The 26,286-nt window shown below is 39.9% G+C and overlaps 2 protein-coding genes across 3 annotated transcripts; both read right to left on the bottom strand.

Moving 5' to 3' along the window:
* Window positions 1-939: 939 nt before the first annotated feature.
* Window positions 940-6,935, bottom strand: LOC140935394 (uncharacterized). Of its 2 annotated transcripts, XM_073384943.1 has the most exons (6): window positions 6,721-6,935; window positions 5,768-5,953; window positions 5,041-5,238; window positions 4,260-4,364; window positions 2,245-2,313; window positions 940-1,576 (listed from the first exon to the last, which is right to left on the bottom strand). In XM_073384943.1, the coding sequence occupies exons 1-6, from the start codon at window positions 6,854-6,856 to the stop codon at window positions 1,542-1,544; spliced, it is 729 nt and encodes a 242-aa protein (XP_073241044.1). In that variant the 5' UTR covers window positions 6,857-6,935; the 3' UTR covers window positions 940-1,541. The 2 variants fall into 2 exon arrangements, with proteins under 2 accessions (XP_073241044.1, XP_073241045.1); XM_073384944.1 differs by lacking the exon at window positions 5,768-5,953.
* A 6,817-nt stretch (window positions 6,936-13,752) lies between these two features.
* LOC140935393 (uncharacterized) lies at window positions 13,753-25,166 on the bottom strand. The gene is made up of 4 exons (XM_073384942.1): window positions 24,703-25,166; window positions 24,535-24,591; window positions 19,081-19,416; window positions 13,753-17,318 (listed from the first exon to the last, which is right to left on the bottom strand). Exons 1-4 carry the CDS (start codon window positions 24,877-24,879, stop codon window positions 16,041-16,043), a joined length of 1,848 nt encoding a protein of 615 aa, XP_073241043.1. The 5' UTR covers window positions 24,880-25,166; the 3' UTR covers window positions 13,753-16,040.
* Between the last annotated feature and the right edge of the window lie 1,120 nt (window positions 25,167-26,286).

Here is a 26,286-nt window from a genome sequence, read left to right as displayed (position 1 = left end):
TCTGCACCACAGCATACCAATGTAAAATAACTCAATCAACAGGTATGGTAACCCAAATGCAACTCAAGGTTTTATTTACAGGGAAATCACATGGTCGCCCGGACTTTCAGAAAGAAAAAATAACAACAAAGTCGTGTCTATTGCGGAGTTATCTTTTTATGTTTACACTAACGTGAATAACAGAGAAAGAGCTAGAGCGAGTTATTGAAAACAAAGGAGACGAATTTCCTAGGAAGAAAAACATGGAAATTCAAAGCGGCGGTGAGAAAATGAGAAATGCTAGCGGCCAGGCAAGGTGAAAATGAGCGGCAGTGAAAAATAAAAGCGAACATGACCACAGGAAACAAAATATTGGGTAAGCACATACGACAATTCCTCCTTAAAAAATAACGTGTAACTAGGAAGTTTGACGTTTTAGTCGTGCAAAACAACAACAAGGGAAAGACAAAAAAGCGTGCTGCATGTGCAAATTTGTTTTTTGCTAAGTAGAAGAAAAAGTGTGCTGCACGTGCAATTTGTTTTTTTGCTAATTAGATCTATTAGTCTTGAAGCCATTTTCATTGTCATCCCCGTTTACCATTACACGATTTAATTTTTTTTTGTTTACACGCATTATTAACCAGAGCTTCGCTTTTAGCCCTGGCTAAATCTATATATTAGAAATGCTATTGAACGTTGTGCACGGTCAGGTTCAAAAAAGCTAACCAAGACCTATAATAAAGGGTTTCCCAACCGGCTTCCACTCTAATTAACTATGCATCAACTGAGTACAACTATCAGAATCCTGTAAAGGAGATTGATCTCTTGTTCTTCTATTCTTCTTCTCTGTAATTAAACCTCAGTGGCATTACTTAACGCAGTAAGGAATCAGCAAAAGCATATCTTGTAAATGATGTCAAATGACGCATCGAGAAAATGAATTATTATCGAGACCCAGCATTTGAGCAAAAAATTTATTAGCAAAGATTCAAGAAAAATTGTAATGCTAACCACTACAGTGAAATCAATACACTGACTTTTCTTTACTCTCAGTAAGATACATGTGCTTGAAAGAGAAATGAGCAACCATGAACTGGCTACAAGAGGGTGTTCATAGTAAACCTTCCACATCTCGCTTCCACTACAAATGCCTAAGAAACAAAAATCTATCACACACTAAAATTCAGCTGAGCGTAAGTGGAAATGAACGCTGATCTGGTAATAATGCGACGAAAAAAATATTCTTTGAGTACATAATTGTACACCCAGCACTCAAGCTAACTATTTCAGCTACTTCTTGAACAGAGATCGAAGAACAAAAATCTTAAGAACCATAGCTTCGTTGCTCGAGTAATCAACTTTCACTGTGGTTTTTACAATAAAAAAAGAGTTCCTTTCAGTATTCTGTGCTTTGTCTTCCATATGATATCACCAAAAGCGCAATAAAAAAAATAAATAGCGATATGTATCATCTGAAAATACACCCCTCTTGATTTTCTCTCCGAGCACGACTTACGTGCGTGGGTAGAAGAGAAATGTACAAGCGCGATTTGATGGACGTTTCAAGGCCTTGGAGTCTTTGGTCCTCTTTTTCCTCCTAGAGATAAAATGAAAAAAACAAATATACAATATTAATTGATTCAGCATGCTTCAGAACCGCATCTGTTCACAAGTTCACTCAGGAGCCCACCTTGACTCAAACTCAAACTGCTCCCACCCCACCCCCCCCCCCTTTCCCCACACCACCCACCTTTCTTTAGACCATATAAGGAGACAAATATACTCATATCTACTTCTTTGTATGCCAATTGGATGATGGACGTTCAATTTTTTTTCTTTTTTTCATTTTTCTCCAGTCTCGCCTTTCGTACACTTTAAAGCGGTGTTTTACAACCAGCAAAGAGCTCATCTGACTTTTCTAACAACGACGTCTGCAACGGTTTAAGTGTTTCTGAGACTGGAACAGCGTTTCAATGTGGAGAGCGAAAACGATATGGAAACGACTGCGTGAACAGAACCCTTTTATTCATTTTCGGGGCTAACACGCCGAATACAAATTTATCTAGATTATGACCCTCGTAGCCGGCGGTTTTCGTTGGAGAGCTCGTGTGACTTGCTATCTCGGTCTTTTTCGTGCCTTCTCAGCGAATGAAATTTTCTTTTCTTCGCTCAAATGAAAGTGCAGGACACGCAAACTGTCCAGATTGCCTTGAAAGAGGCACTAATTATCTTTCAAGCAGTTGTGGAATGAGATTAATAGCTTACCTTTTCTATTGGGTTTAACTCCTGGTTTGCCTTTTGCACATCTTTTCTTGTTGCGGCCTCTACCACAAACTGAAAACAACGAACAGTATTAATGTAAAATAAAATACATTTTGCCGTAAAACGTGGCTGAAAGCGTAAGCTCCTACAGAACGGAAAACATCACTGTTCTAAGGAAAGAAATGCCAAAATAAAGAAGATTTTATCAAAGGGGACAACTAATTACATGTAGACCGGAGGATTTGATAAAAGATTAGACTGTTCACAATACCCTACTTTTTCGTGAGATCGTTTAGATATACCGCGTCTTACCGTCACGGGTATCTTGATTTTCAAATGTACCGAGGGGGCGGGCGTCGGGCATTATAGCAAGACGGCAGCCCGTAACACAAAGCGCTCGGTCTCGATGATCTTACGGAAAAATAGAGGACTGTGAACAGTCTAATAAAAGATCAAAGCAATTCTCCCCTGGTGATCATTTTATCATTTCTCATAACCAAGAGACTATAAAGGGGACAGAGAGGCCATCCCCCATATACACCCTATTCCATAGGTAATTCGTCTCGAGTTATTTTTAACACCACAGATCTCGAGGGGGATTAAACAACAGCCAATCACATAGCGCGGATGTGTTCCGCGTGGATGACCCACGCTGAGAGCCACGCGTCCTTCACGAAATGACGCAGAACAAAATGGGGGAAGACGCGGAGAGCGATTTTGCTATTCCTTTTGTCGACGAAAACGACTACAGCGAGATTTCTGCGAAAGCTGTGTCATCGAAACCGAAATTAAAAAAGAATCGCCCTTCCTCTCTTGTATAGAGCTAACAGTAGAGCAGGGAAATCCTTAACACACTGAATATTCTCTCAGGATCCTTTATAATTTACAGTTTGAAGAGAGCAATTTCTGGTTTGATGTTTATTTTTTTCAGTCTTTATAGCGATTATTCCTACCCACCTACTTTGTCAACTGTAGGCGAACCCTCCTAAAGCTGAATTTCAAGGGACCATATTCAAGCTCAGAAAGAGAAATAAAATTTCGTCGTTGCTTATTTACGTCCTCCATAAAACGCGAAATTAGGCATTTTCACGTCGTAGTCGTGCAAAAACGGGAAAGAAATGAACAAAAAAGTGTGTTGCACGTGCGAAGTTGTTTTTTTGCTAATTAAACCTATTGTTTTTTTGATGTTCTAGTTGTCGTCCGCGTCGTTGGATCTTAAACTCCCTAAATTGTACAACGACCGGTTTCAATAGACCGGCGAAATTTCTCATTTTATTAAAGCACTGAGGTTACGACAACTTCGAGTTAAACTGATTTCACGGGTTGTCAAAGAGTCCAGCGATTCCTTTTTCCCAGGTGAGCGCCGACTCATTTCGCTTCAATATTCAGGAATGCTCTCGATCTTTTTACGCTTTCATTGCCTCTCGCCCGACATGTTTTGCACGGCGTTTGGTCATGCGAAACCTCCACGAAACATCCACGCCTCGCGCGAGGTAACTTTATCCCGATTCTAAAAATAACTCGAGACGAATTACCTATGGAATAGGGTGTATATGGGGGATGGCCTCTCTGTCCCCTTTATAGTCTCTTGTCATAACCTATTCTTTTGATCATGTATTGGGAGAAAGTTGATATTAGTCACTCTTAGGGCCTAAACGGTATCCTGGTTGCCAGAGACTTTTCATGCGCGGTTTTCCGGTTTTAGTGACGCGCGCTTCGCCGCTTTGCTTCGGCTTAAAGGCCGAAGACGTGTCGACCTGCTCCCGATGCCAAAGCGTCTCCGCCGCGCTCAATCGCCGAACGCAAGAAAAAACCCCTGGTACACAGGGTAACTCAATAAATAATTTTGATCTAACTTTTTATACGTTAACATTTCCTTTTCCCTTTTTAAAAAATAATTGAAGTTTCGAATTCATTTCTAACAATTTGACGCGCCAAATTGCTAAACAGTGAAGATTTCCCTCAAAAATGACGAAACGGCGACAGATGTCTTGGTCTCTTTAATCTGTTTGACTTGCCTTTCTTCTTTTCACATTGCTTTGACTCTTGATCCAGCTCAAAAGCTGCTTTGCACTCGAGACAGTTGCCATCCACACAGTTGCGACAACCTTTATCACACGCAGCTAAAACGGTTGAAAAAGAAAAACAAAAAAACGTTATATCAATGATCGACTGTCTGCAAGTATAGCAAGCGTTAGAATCTAAGGCCCAGCAAGGGCGGGGGAGCAAAGTGTGTACCTGACTGGCGTCTCTAGCTACACTTAAAAAAGCTGTACAAATCTGCCAAAAAGAGACCACAAAAATAAGCCAGATTTAGAATGCTTCCCACTAGAAATGTCCTTCATATTTCTTCTCTTGAACAAATCACTTAAACAGTTAATTGAGATTTACAATCACCTTTATGGCAAAAAGTAAACGTGAGGTCTAAGATGAGTGTGACCATTTCTAAATGGTTATTGTGGATACAACTGGCATGAAACAACTTCCTCAGTATGGATAATTAACAGTGAAAGACAAGTAATGGAGAAACTTGGTCACACGATACCAATTGACACTTGCTTCTTCGACTTGAACGTGATTCTGAACCACTCTAATATCTCCTAGCAACTTTTCGGGGGAGGCACGCAGGCTCATTACTTAAGCCTCTCATTTTCCAAGGGGATAGAACACGGGCGCGCGTGACAACCGCCACCCGCGAGGAAGGTGACACGCAGGGAAAGGTTCACAAGCACTCAAGTATTTATCCCTGAGAAAAACTCGAAGTCTACTATTCAGGCTAGGAGGATGTCGGCATCTTACCTGGGCATTGCGATTCGTCAAGGACAGTAAACTTTGCCGCTTTTCTCTTGGAGTTTCTCATCTTACATGGAACGCAACGTGTAACGTTCTGACGCTTGGTATGTCTTACATGGGCGAATCCCTGGTTACACTGAGTACATTCGCCATCGACACAAAAGGCACAGTTTCTGCTACAGGGAGCTTCGGTCGCACCAGTAACTGAAATCGGAACAAATTCATGAACATGTTGATTGGCTTTACTACAGTAGAGGCTCAGAGGATCTCACAGCTCAAAGCGCTGTTTAACTATACGCGTGCTCCGAAAAAGTAAACCTTTGTTATTCGCTCGATGGCGACAAAGGAATATTAAGTCTGTTTTTAGACTATTCATTCGGTTTTCTACCGGCCCTAGAGTCGCGTTTGACTGCTCGCAAGAAATGACAAAAATAAGGACTGTTTCGCAGTCAAATGCCATTAGTCAGTCAAAATTGAATTATTCAAATACTAGGCTTGACTTTTTACCAGTAAATCTGATCTTTTTCTCTCAAGCAGGCAGAGATCACTATGTTTACTGACTTAGAAACACAAAGCCGGGAATTAAAGTAGATTACAGACGCAGCAGTTTTGATATTCTGATTGTTATTGAAGAGCGTTTCTCCTCTGCTTCTCCTTTCTTTCGCTTCATTTGTTGAGGATATTTTCACAATATTTTAAATTCCGTAACAAAAAAATTAATGTTCCTTCTGACCTGGAGGGCATTTGGACTCGTCTCTATCGATCACTGGCATTTTTGCTTTCATCCTTCCTTTCTCAGTTTGATTACAAGGCTTGCAAACGGTAAAATTTTTATTAGCTTGTAATCGTCTTCTTGCCAAACTGTAGGTGATTCTAACAAAGCCATCATTGCACGTGGAACAGTTCTTGACAAGGCAGCCTGTAGACAGACAATATGATGTCTCTTTAAGAGAGTAAAAGACAGAGAGAGGAACAAAGAAAAATACTGAAATAACAGTCCTATTTTCCCGCGTTTTTCGGGCAAGCGAAACACGAAGCGGGCGTGTAGGGCCTTCACCCATCGTGCGCGTGTCTCGCGCCCTCGCTCGCTTCTTTCGCATGAAAAACGCGAAAAAAACAACGCTGTTCTCATGCAGGCTGGCGCCGTGGCGGCTGCACAGCTCAGGATAATGATCACGCCGACGAAAAATAATAAAGACCATGGTTTTGCCAGATGCTTCACTAAAAACAAATGTTATCCTGTAAAAGTGATTTTGCATCTGTGGCAGTTGGCAAAGGCAAAGGTCGTTTTCAAAGAGGAGACTAAAAGACAAATCGCCTTTTGTATAATCATTGTTATTGCGCAGTTTTGTTTGGTTAACAGATGACTTCAAAAGCACCATCATCACATATGGACGTATTTCTCTGTTTTGCGTAAGATCTATTTGAATTTTCCTCTACTTAAGTGCATTGAAACTCTCTAAAATTGAAGTAAGTTAAACAGTACTTATGGAAACAGTTCCCCCATTTAATAATACCTGACAACTACCGGTATCTGCCGGTTTTTGGCGCTTAAAATGTAGGGCATCTAGCAAAGAAGTTACAAGCCCTGAATTTCAAAAGACTATCAAAATCTCTGGGAAGTGAAAGAGAGCTGTTTGCCATAAACACAACCAAAGAAAATACACCCAATGTAGTGCTTTTTACCTAGTTTCCTAAGCTTGCCGATCACTCCTTTTCCAGACTTAGGATCTTTTCCCTTGCCAGGCCCGGTTCTTCTGCATTCAACGGTGACAAACAAAACCACAGCAAAAAACAGCAAAGCCAATAAAATAGTCTTCATTTCGCTGGTTTTCTCGGTTCTTCAATGTCCACAGTGCAACTGTTAGATACCGACTTCAACGACGCAGACAGAGCGAACGTAACTTTCCAACCTTTTGATCTACTGTTACCTGTCAAACCGGTTTTGTCTAGTGCTACATGTGATGCGGGCGTTTCATTGTTACGGACCTGAGACAATAGAAACTAGATACTTCTAACGGAAACAGTCATCACGTCTACAGGGATTATCCATGTTGTCAATCAATCTATTTACTTTTTTTAAAAAAAAAAGATAAGAGCCAGAGTTGGTGTTTATTTTCCACTCAAATTTTTTACTTTATCAAAAATGAAGAAGGGCAAAATTCGTGTGCAATGTCGGGTCAGTCAGTTTTTGACAAATGTTGTGTGGACAATCTTTGTTATATAAAGCTTGGAAAAATCTTTTTCTTATTTCACCTGGAATTTCACACATTCTGATAAAATGTGAAGGTTAATGATAGCCACTCCCTTTACATCCGATGGTCGTGAAGAGTAAAAGTTTTTCATACAAAAACCGATTCATCATGGGATTAAAAAAAAAAACCGGCGCAAAGATTTTGCCTAATCAGACATTCTTTGGTTCTTATGACCTCTCATACACCGGTCCTAACACCTCCTCTATTATATAAATTCCTTCCTGTGGTTTAAACGCAAGAGTCGCAAGGCATGCTAAAGTTCATCTTATCTTTCGTACGTGCAGAAAAATTAGTTCACTTTATTTAGAAAAAAACAAACACATTTCGCATCATAAGAGCTTTTAAAACAGCCTCTTTATGCGCTCTTTTTCTATGCTTTAATACTATTTCCAACTCTAAGTTGACTGATCTCTATTCCTAGACAAATACCGTATATAAAGCGCTTTTGTATAAATCAGGAGCCGATTGTCCAAGTACTGACTCAGCAAACTCAGGACTCTTGACCCCGGGCCCTTGACCTTCTCTCTTCCCAAGAAAGGAAACGTGAGTTGAATTCGGCTATTTCAAAAAATTCTCGCCTCTCCTAGTGTGGTAAACGATGACTGTTTACGACGTTTCAGTTCCTAAATTTGGATCACATTATAAACACTAAAAACACCCCCCTTCGCCTGATCCACGAAAGTAGACCTGGGCATAAACGTAGAGCTCACTGTCTGCAGGGGTTCTGACAACCAGAAGTCCATTTGTGGGAGCCGAGAGAAGTCACGGACCGGTTGTGGATTTGAAAACACTATAGATCACCTTCCTGACGTTTTCAGGGAAATGTAAGCTCCGCTATGTTTGAGAACTTACCACAACAGCTGGTTTAAGCCTTTAACAGGGGGGGGGGGGGAGGATTTGAGAGTCTCTTGCGCCACAGTCTATTCTATTTTATAGCGACGAATATATCCATGTAAACAGACTATTTGCAGAGCGAAATAAAACATTGATTGATTGCTTAAAGGTAAACTCTGTAATACGGACACCCCACTGATGCGTGCAACTGAATCCTCGGCCCCGGGTCCCCGGCATATTGTAGAACATGGACTGGATTGGACTGGAATGTTCAATTTAGTCCATATGCTTTACAACATGTCCTGCCCACCGACGGACGTTCGCTATAATGGACTTAAGGACACCGTTCCGAAATGAAATTTTTCAGAAATTTTATTTTTCTAGTGCTCGTTAATACAAAAGCCATGTGGCATATCATCAAGACAAACAAAATCTGTTTTTCCTATTTGGTTAGATTTGCTCTTCCTCTTTTCCAGTATCGCAGCCTCCGCGTCAATCTAAACATTTTCTGCGTTTGGATGCTTCAGTCGATGGCAATATTTCAACGAAATTTCATCATTTACCTCGCTATTTACGTACGCGGTGCGAACTCAACCTTCCCTCAGTGTACACAAACTAACGTGCGTATCTGGCAGTTTTTGTTGGGGAGGAGCATCGAGCATTGGACCAAAGTGCAAGCGAGCGCTAAAGCCGCGAAAAGAATAGAGCGGAAACAACACGCGCGCTTTGCCGGTTTCAATTCCCCCGCTCGTTTGCGCCTGCGTCAGACAAAACCGCCAGCTGGGCCTTAACAGCTGGGCCGCAGGCTAGACGCCGACTCAAGATACAGACGGAGATAGGCTCAGTCTCCAGTCTTTGGTGTTTCGATGCGCCCGCGGTACTCTCCACCGAGTACCGCAGCCGCATCCAAACACCCAAGGCTGAAGAGTGAGCCTACGCTGTCCCAGACGGCATATGAGAAAAAAAATTGTCAAACAAGGGGTCCAACGATATTTTTTCTTTGAAACTGCTGCATTTTCCAGGGGGAGGAGGGGTAGGAAGTATGATTTTTTTAGTCTTTTTCCTGTCCAAGATTGTTAAAGACCCGGTAATACATATCGTGTGAGCCCCTCATGAATGGCATGAAAGCACTGCAAATCAGTGGAATGAATAAACGGGACATTTTAAATGAGTTATCCATGGGTCACTTCAGTTGTTACGTATATATTACCGATTCGCGTCGCAATACAGGGTGTTTCAAAAGTTCGTTCTGATTGAAAATTGCACGATATAAGCCGTTTAATCCTGCTTTAGGCAAATTTAAAATGATTATATTGAGAAATTTATCCAGATACCCCTTTAAAGCAATTTGTAACTAAAATTTGAAGAAATTATGATGGTTTTTCAATTATTGCGCCCAACTTGATGCACGTGAGCGCGCTTTTTCCCGCCATTTTCCTGTCCATTTTGTAGTTTTCCTTTTTTGTATTTATTGCCTTTTTCTCTCATTTTCTCTGCTTTTTCACGAAAACATAAACTGTTTGTGCTAGAACTCCGGCGCTTTTTTACGGTCATCTGGCCATTCAGTCAAAGAAATCGCCAAATCGCTGAAGAAGACCGAACGAAGGGTAAACAATCGGTCAAACTGAGACAAACCAAGGAGAGGACAGACGTGTTTTTTTGACGAACTTTTTGAAAAATGTAATCGAAACTACAGCTAAGTAAAGCCTGATAATTCAAAAAGACAGATATCTAAAAAATTTTAACTTAACAATATCAAAGTTTAGTGCACTACAGAATGGAGCCATGCCCAACCAACGGTGGAAAGCCTTCAAGCAAAATTGAGCGGCGCTCACTTCAGAAGCGGTTCAGACATGATGTTAGGAGAATTTGCCAAACTTTATACCAAAGGATGACTGAGTGTGGAGTGTCGCTGGCTAGACTACTATACAAAGACGTAGCCTTCAAAAGACTAGACGAGCTAAGAAGGCGACTGCACTTCGATCGCCTGTATGGAAAAATGTAAAGACACACTTACGAAGCCCGCACATTCTATACCCCGCCGCTTAGAAACTGTCACAATAAATAAAAGAGGCCATTCTGGCTAATTTCAGTTATTAGATGTAAAATGAATAAGGAATAACACACTTATTTTTACAAAAGGTAATTTTAATAATCAATGAAATTTATGCGAGGAAAAAATCGGAACGAACTTTTGAAACACCCCGTAGTCTTTATTTTCCCGCTCGAAACAAAAGCGACCAAGGATCCTGTTATACTATCAAATTTAAATTTTCACCGGTCTCACCTGCAACTCTTTGATATTCTATTTTTCGGGACTTTTATTCTTTTATCTGGCGGATTCACGCAAGATCAAAACGAAGTTTCAGCGGCACTTCGGCAAGTCGTTAACGCGAACAGTGAAGCTTTTGAATCTCTTGCTCATCGACTGCCGGCAAATAAAATGGCTCGCGCCGACCAAGAAGGCTGCAGGACGCGCAAGAAGTCGGTTCTTTGACACGCCGTTATTGGAGAACCGGGGAAAGCGGCTTGGAATCTTCGATAGCTATTGCATGCTCTCTTTGGTTGAAACACACAACATTATTTTATCAAATGAGTCGGTCAGTAAAATCACTTATCACCGCAACAAAACATCAACAAGCTGATATTTCGGGCGCTAGCTCATCGCAGCCTTATTATGTTGTTAAATTTTGTTTGATCAACTCGATCAAAAATAAAACACAAACTGTAAACATTGTGAACTTTCGCATTTTTATATAAACTTGGCTTTTGGTATGCTAGTCAACATATATTTTCAAACGTTTCAGATTATGTCGAAACTATTTAAAAAAAATTGACAAGGGGTCTGGAAATGATATTAAGAAAATTCTTCACCGCTGTATGTGTTTTTTTCTTGATGCCAAGAACAAAAGTCTTTTGATCAACTCAGATAATTAAAACAAATTTGTGTTTTAATGCCTCACCGACGCAGTAACACAGCTTCTGAAACCAAACTCTTCTCTACTAGGTTGAGTTTCTTTGTTAGACCATTTCTTTGTTAGTAGGGTCATCAGATTTTAAGAGACCCATCGCCAACCGTCCATAGCCTGTTCCAGGGGCACAGATAGTAGAGCGCGGGCGAAATAATGACGAGGAAAAACTATTAAAATAAGGGAAGTTTCCCTCGTCTTTCCCTCGTTTTTCCCCTCGTACGATTTAACTCGCTCCCCACCATCTGAACGCCTGCAACAGACTAACGGCGTCTCCTGCACGTATTCCTCACAATTATGTCAGCAGCCGGAGGCCCGACCATGCACGCCAACGGCACCTCACAACAGAGAAGCTGGCGTATCACCTTAAGCCACACACCAAATGCCTATGATAACCTTAATGTACCAGTTACTTTCGTTACTGTCACTTCCTCCCATTTTTTAAGACTGCCGGAGTAGCCTTGCAACCAGTGCTCGCCGCCCCTCTAACGGGAAAGACCTGGGGATCGATGTACCTTCCAAAAAATTCAGTATTCTTTCATGACAACGGTTAGTAGCCGTTGTTCAGTCCTATAGACGGTAAAACCCGTATTAAGCGGACAGCTAATGGGCAAGAGTAAACAGTTGAAGTTCCATAAGATGAAAATTAAACCAATTACATTTAACCTGTATTTACCTATCTTTAGAGTAAACTCTCCTAAAGAACTCACTCGCAGCGTATTTACAGTCTTTTTTTAAAAAAAAAGAGGCCGTGTTATGAGTTTCAAAACGTACTAGAGACTGGAAATAAGTTGTCCTGGGGTGAACGCTAGTCAAATGACACGTCAATGAGAACAGTCTTTTCTTTTCGAGAAATCGCACTTGATAACCATTTTCCTGTATCAGAAAAAAACAAATCAGAATAAAACACGATAGAGTATACCCTCTGTCCGGCAATGTTCATCTCTTTAATTTGTTTTTTGTTTTGTTTTCTAATACATATTAGTAAACAAGTCCTGGATTTAATGCAGTCATGTCTTTGAACAACTTTAATGGCACAATAAACCATAATATACAATAATAAGCGATCTAATACTTTGTAGGTCACTAAAATCACGACTCTGTCACTTTCAAATACTTGATGGTCTCTACTGGGCAAAATATAACGGAACTCTTTCCGTTTCTCTAACGAATTTATTATTATTACACAAGACGTAATTAACGTCCTCTGGACCAGATTTCGCTGACATGCAGCAGCTATAAATAGATAAATCTCCTTTTAGTTTTTAATTCGTTTAAAACCACAAATGTGGACGGACAATTAGATGGAAAGGTTGAATCTTTCGAGTTTCTTAGCAGCTAGCAGTATTAACTACCGGGTCTGTTTGCCAAAGCAAAAGGTTTACAAATAATAAAGAAAAGAAATAACTCTGTGGCTATTCGATAGTTTGCCCGTAGAATCTGGAATCCTGGCCTTTGGAGTCCCGAATACAGCTCAAGAAAACCGGAATCCCACCAACGACTGGAATCCAGAATCCAAATTTTACTAACAAAGAAATCCAGTACCTGGAATCCGGAATCCATGGCGTGGAATCCAGAATCCAAGATTGTCTTGGATTGCCCTACAAAGGGTGAGAGTTGTTAACGGTTTTTTAAACATGCAGACGAGGCGAAAGGTACATTCTGTATTGTGCTAACCATTAACCTCGTTTGCATGTCTTTTTAAGCAAAAGAATGTTTGAACGCAGGCCAAGAGACTTGTGCAGGCTCAAAACTTGCAGGTACATCGTTTTGAGTGGACGAAAGCTTAACGCAGTTTTTTGTTTACAAACTTTACTGAACTCCAAAGGAAAAAGGAGTTAAGTCACGAAATGTATAAACCGTGGACGAACAATTCGACAGGGAAGGCACGGATGAACAAAATTAAAGAAGATAAAAACGGACTGCTGTTGGGGTTTGAAAACTCTTCAGTCTGTCAGTTTTTAAAATTTTCCGGCGTATGTAAAATTGGATGACAGGTTCAAGTGGCATATTTCTTGGTTCTGAAGCTGTAATTGGTCATTTACACGCAGGAAATTCCGCGCTGACGTTAAGTTTCGTAGCCCATTGTTGTAAATACTAAAGAAACTGAGCTATCTTGACACAGGAGCCTGCTTCTAATTTTGGCCAGTATATTTTGGGCCCCAATTTTAACCCAGGAAAGCTTAGAATATCACATACTATTGAAAGCTTGTGCGATCATAAAAAAGCCCAACGCATTATGGTGGATTTCCACCTTCGCGTAATTTTTCACGTGTAAATGTATGGAACGTCGCGCGTCAACGTAAAAGTTGAACAAGAAAGCGCTACCTTTCACACATTGCCTTGCACACATTGCACACATTGCACGTGCGTAAAAAGTACGCGACAGTGGAAATCCACCCTAAGGAATAATACTCCAGTTTCTTCTGAAAATTTAATAGAACGTTTTCTTTCTTCAGTCTAAGCATTTTATGCCCCATATATAATTCTTTTGTTTTTATGTAAGATGCACAGACATGCAGTTCTCAGGCACAAAATACAAAGTAACGAATGAGCAAGAACAGATCAGCGGCAAATAATCTTTGACCTTGTCTGTTGTTTTATATATTAGTAAATGATAAATCTATTCAACTTTTCCGAGAGAGTTTTCGTGGACCAAGCACAGTCTACCAAATTTAACTGATCCAAAGCACCTGTACTAAAAATTCGACATTTTTTCAAAAAATTCGTTTTACTAATTTGAAAATATTGAAGACAGCACAATTCAAAAGTCTCGAGTTTTCTTGTTTCTGTATGTAGGATCTGAAGATTTACGCCTGCTATCAAGAAACAAAGCTTATCAGGTAGGAAGAAAGCGAAATTAAAGTAAAAGCTTAATCAGCCGGCAGTTTCACCAAGTTTTAAGCCATAGCCCGCAGAAAAGGATTTATTTTTTGGCGTTTTTCATAGGACTGAAAGCTAAGCGCGCGGGCGGGCGTGCACGCGCCTTCCCTCGTTGAGGGTGTCCTTCACTTGCCTCTGCTCGCCGGAAAAACGCGAAAAGTAACGCCTGTTCTGTCTACTAAAACGCCATGAACGAGAATCAAACCTTCTTTTCTGGGTGAAAATAGAGTAATTTGTAAGTGATTTTGCCATATGAAATCGGCGGTGGCGCAATATTGTTATAACGACTCCCAAGGAAAGGTTTTACCACCCCGACTGCATTCTTAAACCGTTTAAGGTGGCTCGATACGTTTTTTCAGGGTCAATACCTCCCAATTTGAGCATAAACTACGTCACCACATTTCTTGGCTGAGCTTATTCCTCCTATAGGCGCCTCGATGTTCGTGAAGTTTAAGCGGCATCTTTTGGAGTGTTGTCGAGATATCTTGGGATGAAGTTTTTATGGTTAGAAACACGGTAAAACCTGGACAATCTTAATGTTCGGCCGTTACCTGTATAAAACGAAGCACTTTTGTAATACAATTTCACCTCATAGTAGTTTTAGCCTTTCTTAAAAACGTGTGTGAAAGATCATGGAGATAGCTCTAGCCGATTGCTAGAAAGAAGGATTTGATTAGTATGTGTCAAGGCGTTCTTGTTAGCGGTTTGTAAACAGTTTGGTCTACTAACTTTACAAATAAGCGGATGATTTTCAAACCGCTGGATAGATTTTATAGCTTATGCTCAAACTTGGGAGGCATTGACCCTGAAAATCCTATCGACTAACGTTAAGCCCTAACTCCGACCGAAATCTACTTTCTCCTTATAACAGAGCAGAGTTTAAGCTTCAGGTGTATGGCAAACTGCAAACGTTAGATTCAAGTTGAGAATTTCTCAAGATAGAAAATGAGCAGATAAAAACAGCTCATAACAATTCTTATGGATAACAATTGCGTGGAACTACTAATTTATGTGTAGAAATAATGAACAGTAAACGACAAGTAACGGGGAAATTTGGTCACGTGGTTCAAATTCGCGTTTGCCTTTTGCCGTAAACGTGATGCTTAACCTCTGTTATATCACGGCTTAATCCTGCAAAACGATGATCACGGGAATCAAGCAAAAGCTCAGCAAAGCTAAAACGCTTTCATTGTTAAATGAATTCTCCACAATGAGAAATGTATATAAAATAGTGCGGAGAAAAAGTTGGCCACATCAAGGCTTATAAGGGCACTATGTCACGCTATTTGGTATCTTTGCACGAAGCTAAAACTTGTCTTTGCATTCATTAAAGTCCAAAAATAATGGCTCAGTTTTGTTATTTAAGCCTACGTTTAGGCATTGAAACCGTTTCCTGTTCACAGTTGCAAAGGATGGCAAGGATGGACACGGATTAAAACTTACAATGTTCTGCCAACTTTTTCAAGTTTTAATGATATGCCCGCAAAAATCGCCAAAATAATTATTATGGTTAGTGCTCCCCGAAGAAATTTGATTGATATCTTCTCTATAATTCTACAGGAACATTTTGTATCTGGGTAGGCTGGCACTGAGGAATGACTTCAGCACAAAAAAGATTGACCTAAAACAGCATGTGACATAGTCCCTTTCACTGAAGTATGTCTTAGAGCGACTTTCGTATGACCTTGAAAAAAAAAACGCGCGAACAATACAAAAACAACAAACGAACAGAAATAGAGCGATTTTATTGGTTTATCGAACACATACAAACGCGCGTAGCTTTTTGGTTGATTAAGCGAACACTCGGGTGAAAAAACTTCATGCCCGAGAACTTTCTAGAAACCAACCCATACTTTGCTTTGACGTCATACTGCAACACGATTGGCCAATCGAACAATGCCTACTCCATATTAGGGTTTTCTTTGGCGGGAAAACGAAGAGGCCATGTTTTGATCTTTTCATCCATTGGCTGATAAAACAAATAACGAACACTCACCGAAACCATTTTTCAAGGTCATACGAAAACCGCTCTATTGTCTCGTTCCTGCAAGAAATATGGTCTATGCTATACTATAGTTTCCTTGCCTGAAGCTACAGAGTCTTCATGCCCTTTGTTCACCTTACATTTATCGCTGGCGTCGCGTTTATCTTTGTGCTTGGGGCTGTCAAAGAGATGCTTCCTCCTCTTATGTCTAGTGGTCTCTTTCCTACGTTCACGGCGTCCGATCCCGCGCGGTTCTAACAAAGCGTCATTGGAACGCGAAGCTCGCTTTGTCAAATGCTGTTCAGCGCTCTTCGCGTTTAAATCGTCTGCACTGCTAGGCGCGCCTAGGTCGTCGGGAGGAATTCGCATATTTGGAGGCGGTCGGGGCAAAACCTCGAAAGAGTTCACGTAAATGGAGTTTTCACCCAGAGAACTTGAACGTGCTCGGAGCGACAAAACTGTGACTCCTCTGTGGGGCGAACAGATCGTAGAAACAGGATTATTGTGTCGCTGCAAATCTGACACATCTGGAACGAGTTCACAAAATTCAGTTTCTGAGCTGGTCAGAGTAGACGACGGATGCTGAGCTTCAATATTTACAACACCAACCTCATCTCTACCGATAGCATTCTCATTGACACGCGAGTCAGTTTTCGCAACACAAGAAAGCTCTCTATCAGAAGAAAACCCACTTTTAGGGTCGCTTGACAAACAAGATGTACCACTTGTTAAACATTGTCCGCTAATTCGAGTAACACGCACACTTCGCGAATCCGAAGAAGGGTTCCCAGCGGCCAGGTGAGCAACTCCACTAGGGGTACTGCAAGTAGAAATGTCGTTATCAATTTGCATGGTAGAATGCTCGTTGTGAACTGCAGAATGCAAGCTCATGTAAGGCTCGCTTAGGTCCTGACCAGCAGGAAACTGAACTTGAGTAACTGCATTCTGAACGTTCGTGTTAACCCCTTGAGTATTGGTATTCTGAATAGTCGTGTGAGCTTTAGCCAAGTCCTGAACTTGCCTAACCGAACTCGGCAAGTTAGTGTGAACAAAAGATAAGTCCTGATCAGTAGAATACTTTATTCGACAAGAGGAGCACTCGGGCGAAGTCAATGATCCCTGGGAATCCGCTAGTGAGGGGTTCTGCGAGCAGTACGGGGGCGGCAAATCCGTGGGATCGAACACTGGGGGTGGTACAATGCACGATGATAACCCGTAATCTTGGATGTTTTCTACTGAGTGATATACTGGAGGTGCGTATGAAGGCAGCGTCGACAGGTCTGTCGGGTATGATGACCAAGTGTAGCGATCTTCAGAGCTGATGTGCGACCGCCTGGAACCGTGACGGCTGCAGAGGTCCTATAAATTAAAAAGAATATTTCTCCCGTGAGAATTTAACCGCTGCGTGGTTATCTCAGTTCAGCGCCGGTCCGCTGAGCAGGAGGTCGCGGGTTCAAACCCTGGCCAGACCAACACTAAGGGTCTTTAAATAACTGAGGAGAAAGTTCTGCCTTTGTAATGACATCTGAAAACAGTTAGACTGTCTTGTCTTCTCGGATAACGACGAAAAACCGTAGGTCCCGTCTCACAGCACTTTCATTTATCTGGTTCTTGTGAGACGAAAAAGAACCTACACCACTGTTCGAAACGAGTAGGGGACGTAGACCCTGGTGGTGTGGCCAACCTTTCCTGGGTCGGGTGGGTTATCCGTAAGGAGAGATCTTAATATAGGGATAACCTCATGATCCTCCTACAGGAGTCATAATGGCTACCTGTAAACAGTGTCTGTATGTAGTCTACTTCCTAAAATGAAATCAGGCTCTCTTTCTTCGCAAGCGCTACACCCGAAGACCCCGTACGTAGAAAAAACGAACACCTCATTACAAGTTGGGAAATTAAGAAGGATTTTTTAAATTACAAATGTACAAGTATGATAAATGAAGATATAATGAACTCTTCCCACTACTAACATTCAAAGGAGTTTCAAAATCACTACCATTAAAACCCACTGAGCCACATTAATCAGCGTGCAAAGAAAGTACTGTCCGATAGCCCGGGGCTAGTGGATTTTGCTATCGGGCTAGTGAATTCTGTTTTTAACTTGCCCGACGGGCAAGTGAGGTTTTTTGAGGAATTTGAATAACAGAAGAACTGTGAAATCCATTCTGCTAGTCAAAAAGCTTTTGGGGCTAGTTGAAATGACGTCTGGGCTAGTAAACGCTAGCTTCAGCTTGCCCGAATGGCAAGCAGTAAAAATGATTTTCTTTGCACCCTGTTAATACAAAGTATTTTGCCTGTTAATGTAGTGTTTTGTTATGAGTGAAAATGAATTTACCACTTACACCCAACCCCAAAATATAAGCAACAAAATAATAATGCCTCCAAGGAGTGACCAACATCAATTTTCTCCTAGACTGTGGAGTAGGTGCTTGGAAGTAATGCCTCCATTACTTCAAAGCACCTGCTACACAGGCTTATCTTCTAGCTCCTAACAATCATTATCAATAAATATCATTAATACATCATCAACACATCATAAGAAAAGGTTTTGAGAATCACTGAAATGATCACCTTATGGAAACTGCTTTGACCTTTAAACATATTTTCTTCAATATTCTTAAGGAAACGTAAAGAACAATCTTGAGAATTTCCATTTGGATAATTGGAGTCAATGGGATAACATAAGACTAACATTTCCTGCACTTTAAGTGTGCTAATGCACAAAGAGCTATTTGGAAGATAAAGACAAGTCATAATAATGAGCTGATTGTCCGTGATGGGCAATATACAGTCGTCTTCTCCTCCTCTTAAGGGTAATCAATTTTTGCCAATTGTCAGATAATAACTGGACACTATTGTTCAAAGAAACCTAATATAGAAAAACATTTTAAAAAATAGAGAAGGACTCTTAATGCTATAAGAGGCCAATATCCACAAAAAAATTCTCCATACACTTTGCTAAAGAATTACTTAGGAGAATTGGACAAAGGATCAAAACAGTTTCCCTTAGGAGATCATTTTATTAATTCTCATAACCTTAACCCTTAATGATGTATTGATCATGTTAGGAGATAATAGATGTTTGTCACTCTGGGGACTCAAAGGGTTTAAATACTGCTACCTGATTTCTGCTGGTTTCACGAGCCACTGCTGTGCATCCCAGGATGGTGGCTACAAAACACAGCAAGCTTCCGAAAATATTTAAAACACAGAGCCCATACATTAATCCAGTGATCAGTCCAGTTAAGATGCTGCAGTTATCAACACCTTCAAACTCAAATCTGTCAGCACTGACACTACACATGGTAATGGAAGAACAGCAGCTACACCTGTCACCTGAGATCTGTTTTTCGCACATAACAAGCGACTTAAGTAATCCACCTGTATCGCCAGTTAAAATGGTGGCAATCATCTGTACCACTACGCATGCTGCTGAAAAGAAGGTGAACATGCTCATCTGCAAACAATATGAGAGAAGAGAATGAGAGAAAAACATTCAAGTACAGTGATGCATGTTCCACTTACATACACGTACATTACACATTGTGCAGATGTCATGGCCAATGTTTTTGATAGATTTATTATGTTGAATTTAGTAAAACTGTGAACTTTCATAAGGATTTGTTGTAAACTAATACAGAGATTAATGGGGCCTGCAACTTGGGGATTTTTCAAGGAAAAGTATGGCATGGGGGAAGTCTTGCCCACATGACATACAATGTATGTCGCTTTCATTTTCTGGTAAAAATTTTTCCTGTTTAGGAGCTCATTTTTCCGTCAGTTTGCGATGAATCCTTGTAAACCTTTGCAGTTTTACTAAGTTTGGCATGAAAAATCGATCTATGGTGGTGGTTTTTTGGCAGGAATGAACAATACAAAAATTGCAATTTTTTGTGACATCTGAGAAATGACATGTCATGTAGAATATGAACCACATTTGAATATTATGTGCATCATGATTAAATTCTTTCAACAACTTTTTCAAAAAAATATTTGAAAAAGATACTCATATTATATGGTTATAAAAAGCCAAATTAAATCATTATATCAATATTGCAGCTGTCACTGTTATAGGATACAAGCACAGAGCTGAAATTAAAAGCAACTTATCATCTTTTGTTATATAGCTGGAAATTGTTTACCAAAAGCCCGTGGTCTCGTTGGTTACTTCGAGGTCACATGACATCTAACAATGAAACTGTTTCCTGCCAAAATCTCTGAGCAGGGAAAATTGCAAAATCTATGATGTCACAGGGTAACAGTGCGCTGTTACCCACGAAAGTAATGACCAACAACCGCTGTCAGCTTCAAAATTTCCAGCTACATAACAAGCCACTTAATAGACTGGTCTCCTCTCGGAAACAGTTAATTTTGTTTCCCAGTGCTCAATGTTTCCCTCACCCAGGGGCGGATCTAGGGGGAGGGTGCAGGGGGTGCGCACCCCCCCCCCCCCGAGATGACCTGCGGGTTTTCTAATACAACTAGTATTCTGCAAAAAAATTATGTGGTTTATTGGTGTTGAAGTAGAGCAAGAGACGAGTGCACCCCCTCGTAAAAAAAATTCTGGATCCGCCCCTGTCACCAGATTCTCAGGAAACAACATTTACTGTTTCCCTCAGGACCAGTCTCACATTAAGTGTTTAATATCATTGTAATATCATAAACTGTGACATAATGACTGAGATATAATATAGCCAAATTTGTTGTATTGCGCCGCGCCTTTTGGAACCTTCGAAGGAATTTTTGGTTTCTCTGTTTTGTCAATTATCTTAGCGAACCTCTTAGGAAACACATGTTTACTTGTGATTGGGGCATTTCGATCCACTTTGTTTTTTTCTATGTTTCAAGGTTCGCTGCTTGTGATTGCCCTGTTTCTTCAAAGCTTTTTACGATCTTTCTTATTCTTGTCTCTTGCAAGAATATAGCAATGTCTGCCTTCTCCCCTCGACAAAAATTCCGCTCATCATCGCGATTTCCTTTGAGGGGTACTGGAATAACTTACCACAAAGACATAATTGCAATCACCACAGGGCTCAAAGTTAGCGACTAACTGGTCGCATATGCGACTGGATTTTTGGTTGTGCGCCTAAAAATTCATGTGTAATCGCACCTGTGCGCCATAAAACCCAAAGCACAGTGCGACTGACTTACTTCCGACTACTTGTATACTAACGAACTCAAACTAGAAAGACGGTGTATGTTTAATTGGTCTTTTCCCCCAATGGATTCTACGAACTCGAATGTTCTTTTTCGTTTCGATGTTTTACTCCATCCCAGACTCTTCTGTTTTGTAATAAACACCGCTGGCACATGCAAATATATGCTACGAACGAAACACGTTTTTTGCGCAATGAACGATCATGTCGAACGTTCAGTTTTAACGTCAATCAAAGCAAAAACAGTGTGTATTAAGAGCCTTTTTTTTCCACGTAAGAAAGTTTTTTAAGTCGTATTCCAGTTACATGTAACTGTGCATTTAACAAATTCATTAAAGATTAATTTTAATTCGCGTTCGACACACTCATTGTTGTCAGTTTTGAATTGTTTTTCAAGTGTAAGTTTTCTTTAGTCACAACTGTACTGTCAAAAAGAGAAATTAATTTTAAAAATCACAACAGTATTACTGCGTAGCAAATCGGCTGTGTTTTATCAATCACAGGACTGAAGTAAAAGTAACAAACTGAAGATGACAAATAAACGTGGCACTGTTAAGCTTTTTACTTTTTCTTTTGAAATAGATATTCCAACATTATAAGCTGTGCTCCTAAAATTTTCAGCTGTGCGCCTAAAATTTCGGCAGTGCTCCTAAAAATTTACATCTAGTAGCAAAAGTGCTCCCAAACTCTAATTTAAACTTTGAGCCCTGCACCAAAATACTTTGTCAAAAGTAATTCAGACACAAAAAATTGGTGTATATACTGCATGATTTGATACCGCAAGACCAAAATATATGCACACTGAAGGTATAACCTCCTGTTATTTTTATAGAGCCAATAGTTCTGGAAAATCAGGAACAGAAATATAATAGCTAGACAGTTGAATTAGCTCCATGATAAGCAGGTTCATCATAAATGAGCATGATTAAACGGAAACATCACTTCATTATGAAAAAAATACGTGATGTGAGCAGCATCACTGGTCCACAATCAGTCACCATCTACAATCTCGGACTGTATTTTCCGATATCACATTTTTAAAATAAGACCAAACAAAAAGTGTATTAACCTGGGGCTAGGAGATTCTCTTTAATCTACTACTTTTATGTAGATCAACCATAAGATGGGTCCTAGATATCTAATTGTGAGTTTGCCATACTGCGTATCAGAAAAACCACCTTCAAAGCCAGTGTGTAGAATCTTTATGGACAAAGAGGATGGGAACTTTATCAAGTACAAGACCATTCTTGACCTTATGCATCAGTAATTATGTCTTGCAGACATCTTTTATACAGCATAGGCAGATTGTCTGATGTTCTAATAGGTTTTCGTAAGTGTATAATTGCAGAGCCAGATCTGTATATTGCTCTTAGTGCTCATTCTTAAAGTCACCACTTAGTATTTTTGTACAAGTTTCAGTTGCCTTACTAAGACAGTCAAGGGAAAAAAGATGAAGAAGTTAACCGGTGTTCCTGAAACACTTCATTTGAAACTGAACTTAGCAACTTTTTTACAAACACCACTTTTTTAAACAAACTTTTTTAACCTCAATAAACAGATGCTAGGCACAACATACATCTTCTTATACTAAATGGGAATCTAAATGACAAAAGTTTTAAGTATAATCCTGAAGAGTGTTTTAAGTGTAAGGAGCGAGCGATAAAAGTCTTAACACGCTTACAACGCCGATAACATTGCAAGGGATAAAACCCACCACAAATCCTCAGTTATTTCCGTCAATGGCATCAAAAGCTAAACCGACCATGATGAGGTATAGAAAAAGTGTTAAGACAATTGATCACAGATAACATTTGAATCACCAAAATTTGTTTAGCCCGTGAAGCTCATCATAGGTTGATTGACTTTGTGGTTCTAGCAATAATTTTTGGTGGAAAACAAGATTTATCTAGTTATTTTAATTTACACAAGAGTAAACTCTTACACTTTGATATAGAACACAGTATCTCACAAAGTAAAAGGTTTTGACATAACATTAGCGCAGTTTTTTTTTTAGAAAATGTATTAGCTGTATTTGAGGATATATATTAGCATCTCCGAAATGGAAATTTATTGATTCAAAGTCATTCAAAGTTAACTCAGATCTTCCATTGCGGTCAATGAAATTGATCGAGGTCAAGTGTTAAATCAAACCACACAGTATGAATGCGTATGGCAGGAATTTGGCTGAAAACAAATATGGCCATTTAAGGGGATGTGTCTTGATGTAGGGATGTCTTCATGTATATCCAGAGGAAAAAAGCAATAATAGTTTAATGACCATTGGTTTTTGCATTGCAACTAATACTGCTCACATTAAGGTTTTATCAAATACCACACAGTGGTCATAACATGCCTTTTCACATAGACATCTTGCTTCATCACATAGGTGTACTCCCAGTAAAAATTAAAAGAACTATTTCCTCTCTCGTTCAATATTGTGTCACAACACCCCCACCTCAAAAGGAGAAATAATTTCAATAAAAAGACTCTGAATTCTAACTGATAAAAAAAATTAGCTCCAGTCTAAATGTACATGACAGAATTCACATCGTAACTAAAAATACCACATTTTTTTCTTCGTTCAAACAAAAACACAAAAGGAATTAATTGAAACTTCAGCTGCGACCCACTGCCCTTAGTGTATGTAAATATGTTTATGTCTGGAATGAGCTGAGGACAGTGGCATAAAATCAGAGACTTTTTTCGGCTTTTATATGTGCCAAGCGCTTGCCACAAAATAAGGTTAGTTAGTTTCCTATAAAAGTTTTGAACAAAGTGAGTCAGAATGAGTAAAATTAAGAATATGACTTTAAAACGTGCGCGGAGATTAGGCTTAGCAGACTCTGGCAGACTTGGATGGATTTTTTTTAATATCAAAAGCTCCTACGTCTCACGCTGACACGTTATGTCTAGAAAGCATTTTATTCTTTTTTCAAATTTTGGAACATGGTAAAAAACATGCGGCACAGTACAAGCCAATGACTAGGTGTTTCATGACTTTAGGCAAAAAGATATATATGTGACTTTGCATGAAAATGACAGGCAATGGTCACATTTAAGCTTATAAAATTTTGTCGTCTCTTCGTGTCAGTATTAACAACAGTTCCCTCGGGTAAGATGAAAATTTCGATTTTCGACAGATCACATCGCAGAATAGCTGCAACCACACGGTAAAACGAAAATATAATAAGCTTACTAAGGTTCCCTGACGAAACTTATACGCTGTAAAATTCAATCGAAAATATAAGCTGAAATTTTGAGTAACCTTAACATTTAACATTTGCCAACAGAATTTTGTATGCTGTCCGTGTTTTGCACGACTGACTAAACTTCTGACACGGAATGACTATCTATTAATTGGTGTTCAGAATATAAGTGTGAAATGATTGCGAGAACTGCTAAACTCGTGGTAAACTCACCGACATAACAGATGAATATTTCCAGGCAATGATCCCAACACCACCGCTGCAAAACACCTATTGAAAAATAGCACAAACCCGACAACTTTGTCGTTTAAAATCACGCCAACTAGTAATCACTACACGCAGATTTGAAAACACAGTCAAAGGAAAAATAAAATAACTTACCGTAAAGCCAGCCCAGTATGGACAGGCATTTCGGATTCTTTCCGAAGACGTAAATACGAAGGCTGTGAACGATAGCGTAGTTAGTGAAAGACCCAGAAGGATTTGAACAACACCAAATGCAAGTGTAGTCCGTCGGATCTTCCATAGTTGTTGATTTCGGGTTTCCTGAGCGCTCATTTCACCAATATGATAGCTTCAACGTGTCAGGAAAACGATTGAGCGAGTATAGCACGAAGTAAGAACGATAATGGACAGCCTGAGGGCTAGAATACCGTGGACCTTTGAAAATTCAACTTTACCATCTTCAGTTCCAGACGATATAACCGGAAGCCTCATTCTGATGCCCCGTCTGGTGAAATCTTTCCTTCCTATCCCGGGGCAGGACTAGTCGACTAAAAATATTTTCCTTCCATTCATGAAACCAGGGCAAGAAAAGTGGACACAAACACCTCTTTTCGCTCGTTTTCCTTGTGTTCCTTAAATCTAGGTCTCAAAATGGTAATATAGAAGACAAAAGATGGGTAAATTTCGTCATTTTTGAATGATTACCAATTTCAATCGCCACCCCACCCTACTTAGGAGCAGAAATTTTTTTTTGCGGTTTTTGTTCCAGACAAATGTCAAAAGAAACTGAATTTCTCTGCGGTTAAATTTGTTAAATTTCACGGGTGCAAATTTTTATTATCGCCAGTCGTGGTATCCTCAGCCCTTGACATTTTGCGACAGATTCGCGGAAACGCAAAATTTTTTTAAAGAATCAAAAAGGTGCATTGAATTTCTGTGCGTGTAACTGTTGTATGACCGAATGTTTACTTTACGAGTAACCAACTGAGTTAGACTAAACAGCGGCGCATATCAAAGCAGCTTAATAAATTATTCACGACCTTTCAGAGTCTGTTAATTCTTTTTTTTCCGGTGAGCGAAGATATTAGCATAAAGTTATCAACTTGATCAGAATACTCGTTAAGTTTCGGTCTGGCAAAGCGCCCGATAGAAATATGCTTTTCGCGTAGGGTTTGAGCAAGATTATTGTTGTGCTCGTTCCTGAACCCCATACGGGGCTCTATTTAGTGCTTTTCAGTTTGCGTGCTAATTATATTCGCCACGTACTGCCCCTTGTTTACCAAACATTAAAACAATTTCATTATATATTCGAACAAGTTGAAATTCACTTAGAGCGATGTTTTCATAGCTTGTCGTCGAAAACATCGTTTCTTGCATCATTGCCGGTGAGGATGGGGTATAATACTCTCCTAGTGACTACCAGAGGTGCCTAAATCGTCAGTTTTGTAGAGAGCCATACCGTGACCTGCCCCCCAAGATTCGATGCACCAGGCAGTCACGTACTTATAGCGGGGTTAGTCCACAATTGGGAGACGCGTATAATCTTCAAGCTGTCTTTGTAGCTCAATATCTTGAACCTAAACGAACTTTTTTTTGTTAATAAAAAAGGGAAACATAAGTGAAAAAAGCATAAGTTTTCTTGTGGCGCAACACCTTCCATAAAATCGCCACAGTTGTTTCGAGTGACTGGAAACTGAAAGAAAAGAGGTAGTTGGATATAAAAGAATTAGTCTGCCACCC

The sequence above is a fragment of the Porites lutea genome, chromosome 4 (assembly GCF_958299795.1).
Source record: "Porites lutea chromosome 4, jaPorLute2.1, whole genome shotgun sequence".
In the NCBI taxonomy this organism is placed as follows: domain Eukaryota; kingdom Metazoa; phylum Cnidaria; class Anthozoa; order Scleractinia; family Poritidae; genus Porites; species Porites lutea.
This window is presented reverse-complemented; position numbering and strand designations above follow the sequence as displayed.